Genomic DNA, 23,666 nt, shown 5'->3' with positions numbered 1-23,666 from the left:
ATGATGGATCACTCTACTGCCGCTGCTGGGAGAGGGAGGGGGCAAGGAACCAAACTCCAGCTGCAGTCTGTCTGCAAACTGCAGCCCCCATGCAGCAGCAAGGTGCAGTGATGAGTCAGGTTCCATAATTAGCCCCAGCTGCCTCTGCCCTTTCCCCCCGACACATAAAGCCAGGTCACATTCCCCCACCCACAGCTCAACCTGCCTCACCCTTGGGAGCCACTCACCGCTCCTGTGAGGAATTTGGCCCAGGCATTGCAGCACAGGCCTCTGCCTGAGGGGATTTTTAGCATGGGACAGAGATTGTGCTGTGTTGGTACCCACACCACTCCTCTGGCCACCGCAGCCCCGGGTGCATGAGCACAGCCAATCAGTGCCTGCGCCAACCCCCTCCCCAGTGCAGGGATTGAAACTCTGCTTCTCTTCAGGCTACTGGGATCTGGCCATGCTCCCACTTCTGCCGCTGGAGCAGTGAACAAGTGAATGGGGATGCGGGGCTGGGGAAACCTGGTAGGGGCTGCTTCTCCCCTCCCACTCCAGGCACACACCAACTAGGTCAGAGTCAGGGTTTAAACACCTCCCCAGTCACACTCAGGCCTGCAGGGGCCTGCCAATGCCCCCCACCTCCGTTCAGTTTCCCTCCAAACAAGGGCTCACTCAACATTCCCCCACCTCACAGCCTCTGGCCTAAGCCACTGCAGGCATGTGCCTGCATTTTCGAAATCAAAAGTGAATTTCACTTGCAAATTGGTTCAATCTATGCAAGTTAAACTAACCTGCAAAGATTGTATGGATTCAGGCTCGGGCTTTTTGAATGTCTGTCCCTAGCCCCAGAGATGTAGGTAGCTGCTAAATGAGATGGATTTGAGTGTTGTCAATATGCCTCAGCAACTGTGGAGGGTTTCCAGGGTTCCAAGGCAACCCTGCCATGTGAAGTGCCCTTAATCAGGGACATCAGGGGTTTCCAGAAGCGTGGAAGCAGCTGATCCAGAAAGCACAGAACTTTCCTCAGTCCCAGGGCCATCTGAATGAATGGCAGGTATACTCAAGACAAACAGGCCTGGGGAACCCAAGTTTCTGAGCAACCTTCTAGATGAGCTTGGCAAAAATCTGCTTGGCTGGTTACACCCAACTACTACCTGGATTTTAGTGGAAGATCACCAAAACATATCTATTTTCAAACATTTGTGATTTTCAACAAATCAACATTTTCTGCTGAAGTTTGAATTTTATTCTAAAATTCCTGAGCAGCGATAATCCTCAGTACTTCAAGAAGTATTTACCTCTTCTTAAAGGCCCAATCAACAGTTGGGTAATAAAAATAATTTATGGCCAAAGTCTTCTTGTAAACTTGTTTTAGGTATAAGCTATTTCTCAACATTTTTCTTGAATTGTCACAGGTGTTTGGATTATATTAAAAAAAAAATCTAAACTAATTTTGTCTTTCTGCAGTTTACAGCTGACATCAGCATCTTCCTTGTGCAGTTTACAACCCACATCAGCAAAATCCACTACCAAATATCTCATTGACACTTCAATTTTGCATCCCCACTGCACAAAGGGGATCTTCCATGAAAATTTCAGGATTGTTCTCAGTATATCTCAGACTGTAGACAGACATGCGTACAAAAATATAGCGCTATGCATTCACAGTCCCTTTGCCAACAGTGTTACAAAGTCATCAGCTGGAGGGGATAGCGACTTGCTCCTCTGGTCCCTGAAAAGGAGCCCAATCACTGACAGCTCACACCCTTACCTCTTCCAGGGAAGAAGGCCCAGCAGGATGACTGCCAGTGATCAATGAACATCTGTGCCCAGCAATCAGTGTTCTTGACAACTGGCATGTAAATAGCAGGGAGAGAGTAGGTGAACAGAGCAGCAGCTGTCAGTTTGGAGGCAGAAGCAAGGCTACCTCCAGCTTTCTCCATACCCTATGAGGACACGGAGGCAAGCAGAGCTACAGCTCCATTTCAGCACTGTAGTGAACTCAAGAGCAACTCACTGCTTCCAGTGGGGTTGTTTCCAGGCAGGCAGAGCTACAGATCCCCACTATCTTTAAGGGCAGAAGTGGGAGCACAGCAAGGAGCCACTGCTTCCCCAGCACGCTGTGACAGCTCAGGGAAAGCTCAAGGAGGTCCAGGTCTGGGGCAGCAATGGGCTTTTTGACATGCCACCACTCTCCAGAGAAGGGCAGCAAAGAATACCCACTGCTGTCCAGGGTTAAGTAAAGACATTCACAAAGCCCGAGCTGAATTGATTCAATCTTTGCAGGTTAGTCTAACCTACGTAGATTGAACCAATTTGCAAGTGAATAGACACTAACTTTTGATTCCTAAAATGTAGTCATGTGCCTGCAGTGGCTCAAGCTAGAAGCCGGGGGGGGCAGGGGGGAGAGGTGAAAGGGGGTGCTAGAGCAAGCCCTCCCTTCCCTTTGGCAGCAGCTGCAAGGCTAGAAAGAAGCTGATGGGAGGTGGGGGTGGCCAGTCCCCAGCAGGCCACTAAGTATGATTGGGGAGAAGTTGAAACCCTCACCCTGGCCTACAGGGACCACTGCAGGGGTGTGCCTGGAGGCGGAGAGGAAAGTGGGGGTGGGAAGCAGCCCCTGCTGGGTTTGTTCGGTGGGGGGGGGAGGTGAGGCACTGGCCCAGATAGCAACTCAGGAGAAGGTAGGGCAGGGACGAGAATTAAACTCCCCTGTCTCCCCTTGCAAGCTGAGGTCTGCCTGGCTTTCTGCCTCATTGGCCATGTGTGTGGTGGGGGTTGTGGCCAGAGCAGGCTGGCATGGCCCTGCCATCCACCCACCTCTCCTATTTCTGGGGTTGGAGGAGTGAACTGGGCTGGCCCACAGGTGATGCTGAGGGGCTGGCCCAGGCTGGGCCACAGGGGCAGGGCCTTTCCCAGACAGCTTCAGCTTGGGCTAGGGCTGTGGGAGCTGTGCACCTGGATTGGTCATAGCTCCCTGTGCCCAGGCTAAGTCAGGCTATCATGGAGCCATAGCTGGCTGAGAAGGACCCTGCCCAGCCCCTCCAAGCCTGCCCTCAGCAGTGCTCGCAGCTGGCCCTGCTCAGCTCCAGGCAAGGCAGGGGGATAGCGGGGCCAGCCCAAGCTGGGCTGCAGGGGCAGGGCCCTTTCCAGCTGGCAGCAGTTCCATGACAGCCCAGCCCAGCATGCGTGAGCAGCTGGCAAGGAGGCAATGCTACTGCAGCTGTAGGCAAGCACCTTGGAAGCCGAACTGGCCATGCAAGTTCATCATACCCACGGATGCCTGGGCTGATGCAGAGGTGGTGGTGGGCCCAGAGTTGAGCAGCCACCCACCGTGGGAGCTCATGTGTTCACAGCAACTGCACCTTCTGTCCTTCACCATGCAGGGAAAACCACAGAGGCAGCTGCAGGCACATGAACCCCCACTGTGGGTGGCTGCCGGGCTCTGAGCCTGCCAGAACCTCTGAGTCAGCCTGGGCATCCACAGGCATGATAAACTTGTCCCACGTGTCCAGTCCAGCTGCCAAGGTGTCTTCCCACAGCAGCATCACCTCCATGCCACTGCCTGGCCTGCTGCCACTCACGCATGCTAAGTTGGGCTGTCATGGAGCCCCAGGTGACTGGGAAGAGCCCTGCCCCCACGGCCCAGCCTGTGCCAGCCCCACTATCTGCCTGCCTTGCCCAGGACTGAGCAGGGCCAGCTGCGGCCACTGCTGAAGGTGGGTGCAGAAGATCTAGGCCAGGCTGCAGGGGCAGAGCCCTTCCTAGCTGGCTGTGGCTCCATGGCAGCCCAGCCCAGCCTAGGAAGCTGAGAGCAATATGGGTGCACAGCTCCTGAGGCTCCAGCTGAGAAGGACCCTGCCCCTGCAACCCAGCCCAGCTCAGCCCCTCCACATCTACCCTCAGCACTCCCCATGGGCCAACCTGGTGCAGCCCCAGCCATGGGTGAGGCGGGCAGATGGCAGGGCCATGCCAGCTGGCATCTGTCCATGCCCCTGCCCCTACCATTGTAGCACTGAGGCATGGGAGGACCCTGACAGGGGCTGCTCTGCCCCAACCAGGCAGACCCCAGTCTCAGGCCCTGTGATGACTGGGGTGGGATAAAGAATAAACCCCCTCCCTGCTCTTTTGCCTTTTGCCTTAGGGGGCCATGTTAGGCCAGCATCTGGTCATGCCCCCACGCCTGCTCCAGAAAAAGAGCAGAGGGGCAGGGCCAGCTCTGCTTTCTGCAACAGAAAGCACAGCCCAGCCCAGGGCTGAAAAGTATGCTGGGATGCTGGGAGACTGTGATTTAACTTGAACTAGGAAGGGGTCTGGGAAAGAAGTTCCATCAACTGGTTTGACCCATATCAGTCAAGTCTGATACTATATTCAACCAGGTTTATCTTTAACCGGTTTCAGCCATTTTGAAACTGGTTTATGTGCACTGAAATTATGTTCTGTTACAGATTTAAACCAGTTTCTGATTACTTAAACCAATTTATGTGTAACTTCTGTTCCTGGAGATTTCCAGACTAGCACTTGACCCTTTTTTCCACTCTCTAGCAAATAGTATCTGCCACTATAGCAGCCACTGTCTTGATCCCTGGAGCAGCAGCAGCCCCTGCCACTGCCACCACCATGATAGCAGTGGTTACCACAGCAGCTGGAAACAGAGCTGCTGTCCCCAGTCCTGTCTAAGCTGCAGCTCTGGTCCATGGTGGGCTGTCTTGGAGCCCACTGTTCACCCTCCATCCCCCCCAGGGTGTGTGTGTATGGGGGGGGAAAAGTGAAGCACTGTGGGGTACTGGGGCAGCAAGAAAACCCACTACAGTGCTACAAGTATAGATATTATGGCTAGGGACAGAAATTACACATAAACTGGCGATGCAATGCACTCCTAAGAGCGCTGGTGCACTCCCTCACAGCCAGAGTTCCCCACTTAGGCAAGAGGCAGGAGGGACAAGCGGGAGCACCGGTGCCGCCACTATGAGCACCAGCTGGGGAGTGCAGGGGTGGCAGGAGAAGTGCCACTGGCACTTCCGGGAGCACCACTGACACCTCCCCCACCCCGGGTAGACAAGATCAGCTGCGGGGGGGTCCCTCTCCCTAGTCAGTGTGATTGGCTGCAGGGGGACCACTCCTGGTTGGTGACTGGCTGCTGGCGGGGCACATGCCCCCACTAACTCAGGAGGCACCAGTCACCCATGCACATAAAATCAGTATAAATAAATGGAACCTGGTTCAAATCTGAAACACAACATAAATTCAGTGCACATAAAATGCTTTCAAAATGGCCAAAACTGATTTAAGATAAACGTGGATGGATGTAGTATCAAACTTAACTGATTTAGGTTAAATTGTTTTATTGAAGTTCTGTCCCACATCCTCTCCAGATTCAAGTTAACTCACAGACCCCCAACATCCAAGGATGCTTTGCACCTCCACTGCAACCTCCCTCCCTCCTTGCAGGATGGGCATGCTAGCCTTGGCTCCAGCCCAGCAAGGAGGCATGCTCTAGTGCCACCCACTTCCCTTGCTTCCCCCCAGGGCTTCTGGCCTGGGCCACTGCAGGCCTGGGCCACACCAGGCATGTGGCTGCATTTCCAGAATCAAAAGTGACTGTCTGTTCACTTGCTTATCAGTTCAATCTACACAGCTTAGACTAGCCTGCAAAGACCAAATTGATTCAGCCCTGGGCTTTTTGACTGGCTCTACTTTGCCTACATGTGGTGGCAAAAAAACACACCACTACAGAAAAGCTCTGTTAGAGACAGGGACATTTCTGTGATGCTTGGTCCCTTGTTTAATACTGTATACCATTTCTCACTGCAGATTTAGTATAATCCCTTTGTAATATAATCCATGGCAAAAGCAGGGCCTCTCCTGCTTTTTTATGTTCCATTATTCATCAAAATTAGTGTGTCAGTATTTTAAATCCTCTGTCATATTACCTGCATTAGCCTTCACTGTTATTTCAAAGAGAGAAATATTTTGTCTTGAAAGTACGTAAATTCAATTTAAGAGATTTATGGCATGTGTTCCTAGAATTTGTATGCAAGTTACTTAGCTTTCCATTTTATACAAATGAGATTTCATGTCAGAAATGTTTATTTTATAATGACGTCTTGGAAAGCTGAGAAATTCCTTTTCAGTATCTCTCATTCTCTCTTTTCCAAATAATGCACAACTACAATACACTCATCTACAGTCTCTTCATTAAAACATTATCCCTAAAAAAGAGCATTCTGTTATACTTCATAGGATGATGGGGAAAGGAGGGATATTTGTTTTGATTTTGTTTTATTTTTTTTTAAATACATTCAACTGACCTTCCAAAAAGAGTCCTTGATTTACCAAATCTTCTGGCAACAGGTTCAAGAGAAGGTTACTCCTAACAGTGTAATGGCACCTAGCTGTTTATTCATTCACCCATCTGCACATATTAAAAACACATCTAATAGTAGTGGAAAATTCCTAGGCAACCTATTACTTCATGGCAAGGAGATTATGTCCAGAGATGAGACAGCAATTACTTGCTTCTTGGTGTGTGTAACTACAGACATTGCAATGGCTGCTGTGAGAGGTTCAATTAAAGGCATGGTGGGGATCTGATCCCTGACCCCAGCAATTATACCTCATACAATGCCACACATGCATGGCAGGAAGCACAGCTGTGGGATCAAGTTCCCATCATGCCCTACTGCCAGCTGCAAAACAGCTTCTCAACAATGTACAAAAAAAGTGTTGGCATATTCTCCAGGCATATTCATAGGCAGGCCACATCCAGAAATCCCAGTAGCAAAAAAGCAAGAAAAAAAGCAGTGTGGTGCATGTGACAGGAGCGTGCAATGGCAGACACAGAGGGTTGGTCCTCCAGGGAGATGCTCTGACTGCTGGCCAGACCACCTCCACTCGTTTAGTTGCACCTTGGCTCCTCCAGCTCATCGGAAGTGGGGAAAGAGCAGTTTGCCCAAAGTGTGGCAATTTGCCCCACACCAAAACACACATGCAGGGGCATGCACTGTGGTAAAAAGTAGTTGCAAAAACTTGTACCGTTACTATTTTTGTTGCTACAAGCATACACCCCTCCATGTGGGGTGCACCCATAGGGTTGGAAGGAACCCCAAAGGTCATCTATTCCAACACGGAGGAAAGGCAGCAAGAAGGCACAGCAGCCCCCCTGGCTCTCCAGAGACCTAGCGGACCTACTGTGGCTAAAAAGGAAAGCCTACAAAGGATGGTGGACAGGATTCATCTCCAAGGAGGATTACTCCGCGCTGGTCCGGTCCTGCAGGGAGCAAACCAGGAAAGCCAAGGCTGCAACTGAACTCCAACTAGCTTCAGGCATCAAGGACAACAAAAAGTCCTTTTTCAGGTATGTGGGGAGCCAGAGGAAAAGCAAGGGCAATGTTGGACCCCTGCTAAACCAGATGGGGCAACTGACAACTGACGCCCAGGAAAAAGCCAACCTATTAAATAGGTACTTTGCATCAGTCTTTCATCAGTCACACGGGATGCCCATGCCTGCTATGGGACAGGGAAATCTGGGTGAGGGGGATCCCCTACCCTCCATCAATGCTGACCTTGTGAAGGAACACCTTGAGAAGCTGGATACCTTCAAGTCAGCTGGCCCTAACAACCTGCACCCCAGGGTACTCAAGGAGCTGGCGAGCGTCATAGCCCAGCCCCTGGCACGGGTCTTTGAAAACTCCTGGCGCTCTGGTGTAGTGCCCGAAGACTGGAAGAAGGCCAATGTGGTGCCGATCTTCAAGAAAGGGAGGAGAGTGGATCCGGCTAACTACAGGCCCATTAGCCTGACTTCTATCCTGGGGAAGATCTTAGAAAAGTTTATTAAGGAGGCCATCCTTGAGGGACTGGCCCAGGCTAACATTCTAAGGGACAGCCAGCACGGGTTTGTTGCGGGTAGGTCTTGTTTGACCAATCTCATTTCCTTCTATGACCAGGTGACCTATCACCTGGACAAGGGAGAAGAGATTGATGTCATATATCTTGACTTCAGAAAAGCTTTTGATCTGGTATCCCATGATCACCTCTTGGCCAAACTGGCCAGTTGTGGCCTTGGCTCCACCACGATCCGCTGGCTGGGAAATTGGCTTCGTGGTCGGACCCAGAGGGTTGTGATTGATGGCAGTCACTCATCATGGTGCCCTGTAACCAGTGGGGTCCCTCAAGGCTCTGTCCTGGGACCCATACTGTTCAACATCTTCATTAATGATGTGGACATTGGAGTTAGGAGTGGACTGGCCAAGTTCGCCCATGACACCAAACTTTGGGGCAAAGCATCCACGCCAGAAGATAGGCAGGTGATCCAGGCTGACCTGGACAAGCTCAGCAAATGGGCAGACGAGAACCTCATGGTGTTTAACACCAAAAAATGCAAGGTTCTCCACCTTGGGAGGAAAAACCTGCAGCACCCTTATAGGCTCGGCAGTGCTACGTTGGTTAGCACTACAGAAGAAAAAGACTTGGGGGTCATCATTGACCACAAGATGAACATGAGCCTGCAATGCGATGCTGTGGCTAGTAGAGCGACCAAAATGCTGGCGTGCATCCATAGATGCTTCTTGAGCAAATCCCGGGACGTCATTCTCCCCTTGTACTCGGCCTTGGTGAGGCCGCAGCTGGAGTACTGCGTCCAGTTTTGGGCTCCACAATTCAAAAAGGATGTGGAGAAGCTTGAGAGAGTCCAGAGGAGAGCCACGCGCATGATCAGAGGTCAGGAAAACAGATCTTACGATGACAGGCTGAGAGCCACGGGACTCTTTAGCCTGGAAAAGCGCAGGCTCAGGGGTGATCTGATGGCCACCTATAAGTTTATCAGGGGTGACCACCAGGATCTGGGGGAACATCTGTTCACCAGAGCGCCCCAAGGGATGACGAGGTCGAACGGTCACAAACTCCTGCAAGACCGTTTCAGGCTGGACATAAGGAAGAATTTCTTTACTGTCCGAGCCCCCAAGGTCTGGAACAGTCTGCCATTGAAGGTGCTTCAAGCACCTACATTGAACACCTTCAAGAGTAAATTGGATGCTTATCTTGCTGGGATCCTATGACCCCAGCTGACTTCCTGCCCTTTGGGCAGGGGGCTGGACTCGATGATCTCCCGAGGTCCCTTCCAGCCCTAATGTCTATGAAATCTATGAAAATACTCTGCACAGATTCAGGATGTGCTCAGAGGTATAGCAACACTGCTCCACACTGGGGTGGCTGTACAATGCCCTGCTCCTGTGCCAACTACAGTAGCGCAATCAGCCACTGCAGTAATAGCTGCTTTTGCATCTAGCACAGTCGCCCCCTCTCCCACCTCATTTACCCTATTGGACATGGCATTCTTAAATCATCCCAAACAAATGCTTATCCAGTCTGTTTCTGAAAACTTCCAATTAAGGAGATCTCACAAGGTCCCTGGGTACATCATTCTCTTCTTCTATTGTTTTTACAGTTTTTCTGGGATAAAACCTCAGAAAAAAAATACTTCTCACTTTCTGCAGTTTAAACCTTTTCCACAAGAGAAGGCTGAGGGGGGATTTAGTGGCCTGTTACAAACTAGCCAGAGGGGACCAGCAGGCACTGGGGGAGTCCCTGTTCCTCCGAGCAGTACCAGGAATGACTAGAAATAACAGTCACAAGCTGGCAGAGGGTAGATTCAGACTAGACATCAGGAGGCGCTACTTCACAGTCAGGGCGGCTAGGATCTGGAACCAACTTCCAAGCAAAGTGTTGCTGGCTCCTACCCTGGGGGTCTTTAAGAGGAGGTTAGATGAACACCTTGCTGGGGTCGTTTGACCCCAGTACCTTTTCCTGCCATGGCAGGGGGTTGGAGAAGGTGATCTGCTCAGGTCCCTTCTGACCCCACCAACCATGAAACTATAAAACCTATAACAGCTCATGCCCTGCCCTCTATGGCAAGGAAGAAAAGTTATTCTTCCTTCTTTTTTTTTTAATAGCAGACTTCCAAATATTTGAAAACTACTCTCACATTCCCTCCATCATCTCCTTTCCTCCAAACCAAACCTACCTAAGCTCTTTCCATCTTTTATCATATAGCTTGCATTCCATTTCCTTACTACCTTCACTACTCACCTCTGGGTCTTCTCCAGTTTCTCTACATATTTTTAAAAAATGCAGAGCCCAGAATTGCACACACTATTCCAGCTGAAGCCTAACCAGGTGCAAGCCTAAAATTCATGGACCAAATTTAGGTGGGCATAATAAAAAAGGCTTCTATCTGGAAAGCTTTCACTTCCTTCCACTGAAATGTAAACAAAGTAGAGCAGAAAATTCAGAAGATATAAAAAGTATTTTCAGAATGAAAATAAATTGCATAAGCAAAAAAAATTACAGGGAGTAGAACAGGGAATGAAAGTGTACAAGAACAGACAGAATAAGAAGAGAAGGTTTAGAGATGTAGCAGGAGCGGGAATGGTGGGGAAGGACATGAAAAGAGAGGCAACAGTAAGAGGGAGAAGAACTGGGAAGCTTGGGGGTTAAGCAAAGTGACACAGGATAAATTGAGCATTTGGGGTGGGGGGTTTGGGGGATTCTCAAACATTGCCCCTGGGGGTTGGGAAATGAAAACCCTCACTGAGATAAATGGAGCAGCTGACAAATCAATTATTGTTTCAGGCTGTATAATGGGTGTTCCTGTTCAACTGAAAACAGACACACAGTTAACTGGACACTTCATACCTTTTTCTGAAAAAAAACACTTTTTTAAAAAAACAGGTGAAGTATTTTAATTGCTGTAAAAAATCCATATATTTGCCCAGGCTGCACCAAAATTTGCCGGGCTTCATGGGCCCCGTCCACATATGCCACCACTAGTTGTCCCCAGGGAAGACCTGTTCCATGTGCTCTCTGGCATGTGGCAGGTTACCCCAGAGGGAGAAGCGGAGGCTAGGGCCAGCACTGTGGTCCTGGAGAACTCCTGGAGCTGCAGCAGTGGCTATCCTCCTGCTCGGAGCCTAGCTGGCAGTTGAAGCATGGCTCTGGCTGGCCAGGCTCCAGTTTTGAGTGGTGTGTGCTGCCCCCACATGTGCTGCTCCAGTTTTGGGGGCGGGTTTTGAAGGGGTTTTTTGACCCCTGGGGATATCCAGGGGTCAAAAAAAGGTCAAAAAAACAAAAACAACCACATGCTGCTTCCTTGCAACATGGAGAACAGCTGAATGTGTGGTATGTGGCACTGTAGATGCATCTGCGGTACCACGTACCTCATGGCTATGCTCATCTGGACACGGCTATGATGGTCAAGTCTGAAATTATTTGAGCCAAAAACACTTGAAACGTAACCCTCTGAATTAAACAACATTTAAGTCAGAATTGAGGGGAACATGAATTAGGAGTCACTTGACATTCATCACCCTAATTCAATATGACAGTTGCCACCCTTCAGGGGAACAATACAGAATACAATGTTCCAAGATTGAATGGAGGATATACGAGGCCCATGCTCAGGATATGGGGGATCCCTGACTCTGATTGAGTTGAGCTCTTCTTCCTGCTCTTCCCCATGAACTGGAGTCTGGAAGGTGCAGCTCCTTTTAGAAATGATAGCCCTTCTCTTTGTCCTCCATACATGAGCCAGGACCTTGGTGATCTTGCTATCCTTTGGGGATCTAAGACCTTCTTCCTTCTCCCTGCGTTTCCCTACCTATTGTTATCTCTCAGTTCCATGTTCTTGGGGAACCCTGGCACAAGATGCAGCCTGTCTGACTCACAAAGAATTCCCCCCCCCTTAAACAAAACTGATTAAGATGCAGTGGGAGACGCACCTAAAACCCTCCAGATAAGGGTGACAAGAATGAAACAACTGCCGTAGGTCTCATTTGTATCCGAGATGGAACCAGATGACAATTCATTTACATGGGAGATGAAGAACAAAAAACCCGAAGCAGAAACTGCAGTGAATTCTGGGATCAGAGAAGCAGGGGAGCACTGCACGATGGGGAATCTGTGCTCCAAATGCTAATCAACCCCCATTTACACACACCCAGCTGGGCATTTATCAGACCAGTTCTAATCTGGATTTATAAAGGACTTTCCCCCCCACACACACACACACCTTTAAGTGGAAGTAAAGTTTACTAGGCACCTCGGGCCACACATTCCCCGATCCCACTATGGGAGGCCTATTTAAACTTGATTGACTAAAACTCGGTTGCGGGGTTAGGGAATGCTGAGGTGAAGAGACCGAGTCAGAGGGGGTATGGGCAACATTTGAACAATGGCAAAGAGTTCATCACAGCGTCCAGCCCATTGGAGCCCTGACCACAAGTGTTTTCATACTTTTCCGGGGTTGACTGGTGGAAGTCCTCCCCACCAAAGGTTATGAACACTCCAATAATTGTCTTAAGTCTGTTAAAAGACTATAGTAAGATCTGGAAAAGTCATGTTAAGCTGAGGCTTGTTCACAACAAGTAAAAATCCAAAACCCTGATGCTGCAAGCTATCATTGTTTCTGAAGAAATCATGAGATATCCCATCAAGTATATCTGCTATCCATAGGAATTTCAAGCTGGCTCCTAAGTGTCTGGTTACTCCTTAACCTTATGTTTTCCTGAGTATCAGTCAGTTTCTTGAGATGTTCCAAACCAGATAACCCCTTATCAAGAGAAAAGACAATGATTTACTCTATTAAGAATGCTATGAAGAAGCTAAACTGAGGGTATAAAAATCTGTAAAAAGCAGCAAAGTGGATGTGTGCTTCAAGAGGAGAATTCTCTCTCACACTACTCGCTGTTGTTCTCAGGACACTGGAAGAAATAGATCGTCTCCCTTCAAGGATTGTGCTAAGAATTTTATTTGTCAGCAAACAACCTGAGTGTCTTGCACTGGTGAGATCCCAGCGCTCGCTCTCTCTCTCTCTTTTCTCTCTCTAGGCATAAATTTCTGAATCTGAACTGTATTAGTTAAGTTTAAACTAAGTTTTCCCAAATACTTAGTGAAGCCAGGGTAATACTGTAATTGTGTTTGTTTTTCCTTTGCATGTCTATTACTACTAGTGCCACTATATATTTCAAATACTTAGCAATAAATAACTTTTATAATCAAACTGGTGGTAACTAGGTATATTCTTCTTTCTCTACTTCTTCCCCACTTGCTCTGCAGCAACGCTTCTTTTACCTAAACTAAAGACCCCTGTGAAACCCCAAAATACTGTAGGGTCTGCTCATCAAGAGGCTAAAGACTGGAACATGCTGAGTTTAAAATACATAAAGGGATCAGCTTGTACAGGCTGATTGACCCAGTTTGACTCAGACATGCCCTGATGAACTGAATGCTGGCCAATGAAGTTGTCAGCTATACACCCAGCTGGATTCAGAAGTATTCTGTTTACCTGTGTGTTTGTGTCTGACTGCAGTTTATTTTTCTCTGATGAACTGATTCTTGGCATATGAGGGTATCAGCCTGTTCATGCTGATCAACCCAGCCGGGTCAGGCGTGTCACGTTAATCTGTGTGTGTTTGTGGAGGAAACCAGCCCCATTGAAACTACAAGATAGCTCCACTGGGGGTGAAGACTTACAGAAGGGAGATATACAGCTTCGTATAGAAACACAAGTAACACATAGATAGAATTACCAAGACCCCAAAAACATGTCCCTAATAAGTGAGCATACCCCAAAGTGACAGGCAAATCTAGTAACACTATAAATACTTTAGATTTTCCCCCATTTTAAATACACCCTAAAACCACCTCTACATCAGCACAAAGAGAACCAGCATAGAGGACTCCTCTGCCACATGCAAAAGAAACAGATATAAACGTTCCATTACTAGTACAATCCAAATATACCATAGAATCGTGTTTGGATGGGGAGGCCCTATATCCCTAGTGTAGTCTTAGTCCCTCTTTCACCAAATTTGAGCCAAGATCTAGGGCAGGTACCTGAAAGTAGCCCAATTTTAAATAACTGAGCACCAAGAAATATAACACACACAGTCTCCTTGAGAAGCAGGAGGAGAACTGGCCACAGTTAGGGGTCCAGCATGAAGTATGACTAACAGGTAGGTCCGGGGCCCTAGCTGGAGAAGCATGGGCAAAGCTATTATAAGTAGGAGTTTTTCCTGAGGTTTGGGAACCTAGTGGTACCTCTGGTGCTGGTTTGTCCCTTCTGCAGGGAATTTTAGCCATTAGTTTTTCTATTTACAGATCCATTAGACTTGCCCCCATCCTAAACTCACCCTAAAACTGCTTTCACTTTGGCACACAAAAAACTGGCATGAATAAGGAGTCTGTCACATGAAGAGGAAACAGATGTCAATACTCCATAGCTTGGACAATAAAACAAATGCTGATCAACGCCCGTCATCCTTTAAAAAAATGTAGGATTTGCTCCTTAGAATCCCAAACCACTGCCCTTGTTCAGCCATCTGTGTCATTTTCTACATTTGCTATAATTATTTACTCTCAATCCAAAATGAGAAATTTGTGAAATTTCCTTCAGAAAACAAGCTGTTTTGTTCCTCCAAGGACTTTGAGCCATTCTGGTAAAATTGTATCCCTACTGAAATTAGATAATTTTACCCTTGATTTCAATCTTCTTATCTTCTGGGGCCAGAATGTCAATCCTCTTGTTTAAAAAGGAACGGTGGTAAGTATTCTACAGCAGGGGTGGGCAAAGTCCAGGCCACGAGCCAGATCCAGCTGGCAGTGGACTCCATTTTCCAGCAGCCCTGCCCATGTGGCTGGGGCCAGTTTCCATGGAGACCCGATCAGCAGCTGTGCTGTGATAGCGTAGAGCCAGGGTTTACATGGAGAATGGCCCCAGCAGCATTGGCAGGCAGCAGAGGCACCAGCTGGAATCTTGCAGCACTGATAACATGGTCCAGAGCCAGGGCAGAGCTAAAAACTACAACCTCCATGCCCCAGACAGGGATGTGAAAGCAGCGGATCACAGCTCTGCCCCAGCTCCAGACCATGCCATCACTACTACAAAGAGTCAGGAAGAGCCATGATCCACTGCCTGCATGACCCTGGCCGGGGCAAGCAGGCTTCAGATTGCAGTTCTGCCCTGCCTCTGGATCACGCTGGTACTGCCATAAGTTCCCAGCCAGGCTCCGGAGCACCTCCACACCCTACTGCATGCCCTGCCAGCGCTGCTGAGGCCAGTCTCCATGGAAACCCTGGCCTCATGCTATCAAAGCAGGGCTACTGGTGGAATCTTCATGAAAACTGGCCCCAAACACACCAGCAGGGGCTGCTGGGAAATGGAGTCCAGCTGCCAGCCAGATCCACCATTTTGTCCTCTCCTGTTCTACAGCAACTTGCTATATATATTTAGTGTGTGAATCTGTCCAATCTGCTGTACCTGAAATTATTTAAGGGTAAGTATGACCTGGGTTTAAGTCAATCTAAATGCCCAATTGTGCAGATATTTGGAGGGCTTAAATTGTCCAAAAATTTCCCGTAGGAGGTGCACTTAGAACAAGATTGGGCTAATCTGATCTAAGAAAGTGTTCACCTGAGCTCATAAAGACTGCACATACTAGAGAAGCCCTGTGGCTAGGAAAGACCAGCCACGTACCCCAGTGGTACGGCTGTGCTCTTCCCACTCCCCACCCCACCCCCAATCCAGACCCAACTGGGCTCTTTTTAGGTCATTGAAGCCCCTGCCCCAACTGGGCAACCCAACAACCCCCCTCCAGTCCCACCTGCCTCACCCCACCCCAGGTTACTTCTACTGGGTGCCCCATGCAGCTCCCAGGAACAGCAAATGGCTACACACCCTGCTTTCAAAAATATAGTAAACAAGCTATTTGAATGTAGACCAGGTGCAGTGAATGGCTGTGTGAACCCTAAAAGGTTTGGTTCTTACAAATAAAAGTCTCAATGAGTTGAAAGATTTAAAGAATTAAAATATAATTGTTAAATTTATTTTTGGGAGGATAAACACTGTGCAAAATTCTTCAGGCGACATCGGATTCTGTCATCTAAGTTTCTGAGACAAAATGATATACTACCAGGATTTCTTAAAACTGAGGTAACGAGAAAAAACTACCATCACTAAGAAGGTGGGGAATAAAATCAAAGATTAGATATTGCAGAAGGCATACAGTTGGTATAGTAGCTTTCAGTAGCCTTGTGCCTCAAATCTCCTGCAAAAATCATTTTTGAAAGAAAGTTACAGAAAGAAGGCTCCTTGTGCAGTTAATCTACTCCTGCAGGTTTTATGGCACCTCATTTTAGATGCTGTTTTGAAAGCTCAAATCAGATGGAATTGCACAGCTTCAAATCTCAGTGGTGTTCTTCTGTTATTAAAATGGAAAAAATGGTTAAGATACAAATGCAGAACCTGGACTTTACAATCCATAATTTTGAGTCCACATCATCGCTTCTACTGTGACACACCATCCCACACTGAAATTTTTAGGCCCCTGAAATATTTCAGGCAGCAAGAAATAGGAATTCAGCACAGATATTGCAGTGCAGTCAACAGATGGACAAATTAAAACAAAAATGTGTATTGGCAGGATGTGTTAATGCTCTACCCTTGTGTTAAAAATATTACATCTACAGAACTGCACTGCACTGCACTCAATGAAACTTTTAGAAAGTATTTTTTATGGCTATAATGATTTAAGATGTATACTATGTATCATTATTCTGTGACATGCCTGCACTGGGCAAGGAAGAACCTATTATTGCTATTTTAGTTTGTTTCAAGATAGGCAAACTTCTAGTGCTTTTCTTTTCCTCCTCTTTTCTGTGGGACTCTCTCATTTACTGTATTAGTTGATAAATATATGATACTCCAGTGGGGAAGGTTAGACCACTGGCAGGGTAATAATTGCAAAATCTTAAGTCTCACTTATGGAAAGCATGCCTAAGAGGATATAAGATTCACTGTAATGCACATATCCTGTTTATAAGCCTGAATATCTACAGTTTTCAATTGTATTCAGTAGGTGCAAAGTTATTTTCCTATATACATGTGCCTCAGTTTGGACTTGCAATTGCAAGGTAGCACATCTGGAATTTCATGTACACAGCCATGAAAAAAAAATTCAGAGGTTGCCCAGGAACCGCTACAGTAGACCCATGCAAGTCAGCAGCGATCCGATCTAGCTTCAGATCCGGCCACTTCAGATGGCCACAATCTGATCTGGAGCTCTGGACTGGGTTTCTGCCTTGATCCAGCTGAAGCAGCTTCGAAGCTTCAGAGCCACCTCGTAAATCCAGCCATAGGGTATAAGGGGGAAATCAAAGAAATAGCTATAACTTTGTTATTTTTTGTCCAATTTGGATGAAACTTTCAGGACTCGTAGCCTCTGCTGAGAGCATGAAGCCTTCCAAGTTTCAAGGAGATCAGTGCATGGGTTTGCGGGGAACTGTACCTCAAATTCTTGAAAGCCAAACTCATGTCACAGCTGTGTGTTACAACACGGAGGGGTCAAAACTGCAGGGCTGGTAGCTCTTACTGAGGCTGGGTGGAAGTTTTGACCCCCTGTATTGTAACACATAGACGTGACAGGAGTTTTGCTTTCAAGAATTTGGGGTGCTGTTGCCCCCAAGCCCCTGCATCAATCTTCTTGAAACATGGCAGACTTCATCCTCTCTGCAGAGTCTACCATCCCTGAAAATGTCATCCAATCAGACAAAAAACAACAAAGTTATAGATACTTTATTGTTTCCACATCCTGATCTCCAAGGCAGCTCCGAAGCACTCTGGAAGCTCTGAACCCCTTTGGGAAGCCTAACGAGGCCAGCGCTTCGACCCAGATGTGCCACTTCGGACCCCGAAGTGTCCGAAGCTTCTCCGGATCTGAAGCTCTGTCCGGAGCCTCGCACAGCCCTAATCTACAGAAGATCTACATGCGTGTCCGATTTTGACAACTTCCTGGGTTCTGCCAGCCTGATATGTTCCTGAGTTATGTGGCAGTATGGAGCCAAGTCAACCCGGACATCCTTAGTGCCAAATGTCAGAACGTGACCCATGATTTCTTCTGACACCTACAGTGTGAGTGGGAGCATAAAGCAGTCTATATTAAAGTACACTTCTGCTCTTATAGAATATATAACTATCTGGGATGTTTTTTCTTTCTATACCACCTCTTTGCATGTTATCTTCCCACCAACATGACAGTAGGGCTCAAAGAAATAATTTTATGTATGTATTTACATCAGATTTCCTTAATTGTGACCTAGGGTGTGGGCAGACAAACTGTTTACTACATAATAAAAGTGGCTTGGTGAATTGCTATTTGTCAACTTCTCTGAGGTAGCTGCCTGTGTGCAAACTCTTGCCCTAAAACAGAAGAAAGTTAAATACTGTATTTTTTTTCTCACAGAACATGCATAAAATAAAATATGCACCTTGGTTTTTAAAGGCAGAATGAAGAAATAAGATCTTTTCTTGAGATCCTTTCAAAGAGGCAGGTGGGAGACAGAGATAGGAGGGAGAAGAGAAAACATCCACAGCCAACAGCTAGAGACCTCTGCATGCAGCATACACAGCCTTTCCCTTTCCTCTAGCAGAGATTTAACGTTACCATATTTCCTTAATTATAATATGCACCCCAATTTCCAGCAGCTGCATTTTGTGTATGCAAGAAGTATGTCATTATCAGCAGGGATCCTGGTTTTCTCTGATAAAAAAATCCCCAATTTTTGGATTTAAAAAAGCAGCCCCAAATCCACATTTTTCATGATTAAAATGAAACACCACTGTGTGTGTGTGTGTGTGTGTGTGTGTGTGTGTGTGTGGAATATATATATGTGTGTTTCATTTTAATCATGAAAAATGTGGATTTTGGTGTTACTCTTTCTAATCCAAAAATTGGGGATTTATTTATTTATTTATTTATTTTAACCACAGAAAACCAGGATCCCTGATTGTATCTCAGAGTGGACAGAGCAAAATCCCCAACACGGGGGCTATAGCTGTCACTCTTCAATAACTTTTTTGCTCAGACCCCAGAGCAAGGAGCACAGAAATCCTTCAAATGCAATATTAATTATATTTTTTTAATCTTAAATTCTTCAAAATGATTTATGAAGCATCAGCTTACTTGCATTAAAACACAATAAAACCTACACTCAGAATTAAAATTGTTACTATTTGATGCTTTACATGTAGGCACAAGTGCTAGTCTGCCTAATTGTTATTTTTTACCACTGTTTTTACTACCGCACTTGACAAATCACTATCAATATTCCTTCAATCATTCAATTTAGCTTCTGCCTTCCTTTTAACAGATATTTTAGCTAAAACCTATTGCACTTTTCATGCCTAAATAGCAATTTCCCAACTGCGTAAGTGTTGCTTTTGGCAGTTAGTCGGTTTCAAATTGTATTGAGTACAGTGTGAGCAATCAAGCAGCCCCACACCCACTGAGCATGCTCAGTAGGGCTGCATTTTCCCCAGGCAGATAGATGGCACTATACACTTACCCAAGTATATGTGTAAGGTAAGCTCTAAAAGTGCAGCTGGGCAAAAAATACAGGACTAGCAGTTGGGCAGGGGCTAATGACTTTAAAACTGGTCCACTGCAGTTGCGTTTAATATTTGTTAAATAAAATGAAGGGAGACGAGTAGAAAAATTTCTACCCCATTTGGAACAAGGGTTCAGGCTAGAACACAGGGGAATCCAGAGTAGCATCTATTTCACTGAGCCACATAACCTCTGGCTTATCCCTTCCTCCTCAAGAGAAGGGCTGGAGAAATGGCTGATAGTGCCTAACCCATGGAATGATGGTTCAAGTACAGTCCCGGAAAGGAAGAGATGAAGGTTCAAAGCTCCACTCTGGGTGAAGGGGGCACAGAATTTGGGTTTCCAGCTTCCAGGACTAGTCTATGGAGGTAAAACATGGGAGGGATTTCCTCCTTTGCCCCAGGAGGTAGGCATGTAGAATGAAATAGAATCTAAAACTGTGTGAGTGTCAAAAACAGCACTTACACAGCTGAGTAACTGCCATTTAGGCAAGCAAACTGAAATAAGATTTAGTCCATACACTCCACCAGCAATCAAAACAACATTCCTATTCTCCTAACACTGCTTCTGTAAATAAAACCAGTGAGTTCCCAGTGACCTTTTATACTGATTGATCCCACTGAAGAATCTGTTACAGTTAAAGGTGTAGGAAGTAGGTTTGGTGCATACATGTAGAAAACCATAATATTAATCAAAATTCACATTTAAACCTGAGAAAGGTAACGATACCCAAACTTAGATTTTGCTAAATTAATCATATTTTCATATTTAATAGCAAGTTATTGCTAACACTCCATATTGTGTTTAAAACAAAGCAAGATGTATATATGGTTATTTCAATTTAAAGGGATGACCCTATTTTGCATTTTGTTTCAGAACAGTATCATATGCTGCATATTTTGATGGTGCTTTGATTAAAAATACATTAAATCTTCCTTACATGACTTGGATTCTGGTGAGGGTGGAGAAATGTTGGAAACAGCAAGGTCACTCTTGGACTTTTTAGGCTTCTTTGCATTAACCTGCCAAGGTTTATCATAACTTCTGAAATCTCTTCTTGTTCCTTTGTTTTCTGTTTGAAAGCAATACAATGAGAGGATTACATTTGCCTAGCTATTTTTCAAGATAACAGTAAAATCAGGCAACAATATACCTAGTTTATCCAGACAAACCAAAGTACCAATGGAAGAACACAGATAAAGTCAAGTTCTTTCCTTGCTAAACAATATCAGCACAAGACTATAGAAACTACTGCTTGTTTCTCTTCACATTTTCCTTGGGAAATTTATGAACATGCCCTTGATTAAAAATACAGCAGCCAATTGTTAGTACTGTAAAAGAAGTTAAGGTCAATACAAAACCAAAATCACAGCAAACACTACCTTCCTGTTGAAGTTAGAATTTCTATTTTAAAGTTAGAGCACAAGCTATTTCACTTTTTCTCCCTTTATTCTGAAAATCTCAAAACAAATTCCTTACACAAGGATCCACATGGCTACTTCCCGTGAAATGTTAATGGAAATCACATTAAAATATGCATTATTACAAATGTGCATTATTACAGCCTAGCTCTAACCTAAACTAGTACATATTATTATTTCTACTTATGCTACAGTTCTTACCATTTACATATTTCATGTTACATTGTGACCCCTTTCAACTTGAACACAGAACCAATACTTGAGATCTTGGTGGGTTTTTTTTACTAGGACGAGAACTAAATGATGGAGCCAGGGATTTTACGTAATCCCAGTCCCATAAGAATGTACATAGAGTTATTTTTCCACAAATATAGTAGGAATCTAAGAACAGGAGACAGCACCTTTGTTCACAAACCTCACAAACCAGCTCAGAAGTCCTCATTCTTGGATTTCCTCTCAAAATTGTTATATTTGGCTGTTTGTGCTCTCAGACATATAAATCCTCAGTCACTCACTATTAGGGCTGTGTGAAGCTTCTCCGGCTGTTTCGTTTTGACACTGTTTTGACTCGTTTCAAGCTCAAAACAGCACAATCGAAACAAAACAAAGGGCTTCAAAACAGCCTCAGAATGAACGAGGCCAGTTAAAAAATTCTGAAAGTTTCAAAACATTTTAAGTTGCAAAGCAGCAGCCAGGCGGTGGGAGCCAGGGGAGAGCCAGGGCTGCATTCCGAGTGGCTCCGCAGACCCATGTGGCTCAGCCTGGGGTGCAGTGCAGCCCTGGCTCTCCCCACCTACCACCATCAGGCTGCACTCCATTTAGCTCCACCAGCCCCATGGAGCTCAGCCCAGTGACAGGAGGTGGGCAGAGCTGGTGCTGCACTCCGCCTCCCACCACCAACAGAGTTCCACGGGGCTGCAAGCTGCTGGGAGCTGAGCCTAGTGGAGGGAGGCAGAGCACAGCCCTGTCAATGTGCACTGCCTCCCCCCACTGGGTAGCAAGCCGCTAGGTGCTGAACCCGGTGGAGGGAGGTGGTGCGCAGCCCCAGCACTGCATGCCACCTCCCTCCACCGGGCTCAGCGCCCAGCGGCTTGCTGCCCAGTGAGGGGAGGCAGCGCACAGCACTGGATCTGCACACCGCTTCCTTCCACCAGGCTCAGCACCCAGCAGCTCCCAACCCTGTGGAACTGAGCCTGGTGGGGGGAAGTGGGTTCAGCTCCCAGTGCTGGTCCCAGGTAGCAGCATCAACCTCTCACCCGCACCTCTGCCTGCGACCACAAAAGGCTGCTGCTCCTCTAGTTTCATGCTTACCCACTATAGCCTATGGGTGAAACATGAAAACAGCGTCAAAACAGCTAAACTGTTTCAACAAAATGAAATGGAACAGTGCTTTCAAAATGAAACTAAACTCAAAACAAAACACTGTTCCATCAAAACAGAAGTCAAAGCAGAATAGTGCTGTTTCACACAGCCCTACTCACTATACAGTTTCCTGTGTACTCAGAAGTTATTCTTCAATGCAACAAAGACAATAGAAAAGTGAAATTTTGGAAACGAAAACTCTTTCCCTTGCCCACAAAAAAATATTCCTCGATAAGAGGAATATCTGACCTTCTATGCCATATGCATAGAATGCATAGAAACCCTTTAATGGTACATAAAATAAATATAATCACTTATGAAAATATTAGTTTTTCTTCATCTTAAAAATTTTTCCTTGTTTTTGCATCATGTGTCTCAACAAATTACAGGAGACTAGCCCATTCCAACATTTATTTCAAACCATCCCATGCTTACCTGATGTTTCACTTTCTGCCCAGAGAGCAGCAGATCCTGACAGTGTTCTCTGAAGCTGACTGCGGTTTCCCTGTTTAGACTGAAGATGGTCAATGAGAAATGGGATTGGCTGGTCAGGTGTTTCTGTTATCAGCTTGGTCATCAATTCCTTAAATAGATTTTAAAAAATGCAATTCAGTTTAGTATAATAATTTATACCAAGCACTATACTGACAAACAAAAGAATATCAATAACTGTAATTAACCGAGCCAAAACATGTCTTCAGTTTTTGTGAAGAGGGTTTAAATTGTCTGTAATTTCAAATTATTAAGCTGTGAAAACCTGCATGTATGCAGAACTTCTCTTATGCAATATGTCTTCCAGACTCTGCAGACATTATGGAACCACACAATCTTATATACTCAAATAAGCAGTATTTCAGGAGGGCACACTTCCTGATCCTGATCCCTTTCCACCATGACAAATGGAGAGGAATTTCACTGAAGTCAGTGAAATCCAGAATTAGGCCTAGAAACTCAGAAGATCATCTTATAGATATTGCTGTATAAATGATTTTCATGGGCAATGAATATGACTGTACACCAGAGTTGTGCTTGCTTTCACTGTAGATAGTTTGAAAAATGTTTGCAGTCACAAACAGTTGCAGTTATGGTACAATATTTTATGAGAGGTTATAAACTATCTGAAGCCAAATGACACAGAGCTTTGAAGTAGTCTAGTCCCAATCATACGGAGTCTCCCTAGAAAATGCAATGGTATAAGTCCCATTAGCTATCCTTTAACAAACTAACATTATAAAAAGCATACAACTCGCAAAATAGATTATGAATAAAGGCAAAAATATATAGATATGTGAGATGCTGGATACCCTGACTTCCCACCTAAAGCAACCTATTTTCTTGCCAGTCACATACACAATTGTTTATTTAAGATTCAGGTGAATAAATGGTACAGTATATTTTAACTCTGTTGGAAGAATGTAAAATGAATGTTGCATGATCAGTATGTCAGTCAAGACAAATTAGTAAC

General features: G+C 45.9%; 1 protein-coding gene across 2 annotated transcripts in view; it reads right to left on the bottom strand.

Annotated features, from left to right (window-relative positions):
• C3H8orf34 (chromosome 3 C8orf34 homolog) overlaps positions 1-23,666 on the bottom strand; it is a 324,719-nt gene that overhangs the window by 241,819 nt on the left and 59,234 nt on the right. For both annotated transcript variants that reach the window (XM_090040118.1, XM_090040117.1), the window contains exons 2-3: positions 22,637-22,784; positions 20,359-20,490 (exon numbers count right to left, since the gene is read on the bottom strand). In XM_090040118.1, coding sequence (XP_089896244.1) covers positions 20,359-20,490; positions 22,637-22,784 — 280 coding nt within the window. The remainder of the gene's footprint in view (positions 1-20,358; positions 20,491-22,636; positions 22,785-23,666) is intronic.

This window comes from Crocodylus siamensis, chromosome 3, assembly GCF_052110815.1.
Source record: "Crocodylus siamensis isolate JL-2025a chromosome 3, ASM5211081v1, whole genome shotgun sequence".
NCBI lineage: Eukaryota > Metazoa > Chordata > Crocodylia > Crocodylidae > Crocodylus > Crocodylus siamensis.
This window is presented reverse-complemented; position numbering and strand designations above follow the sequence as displayed.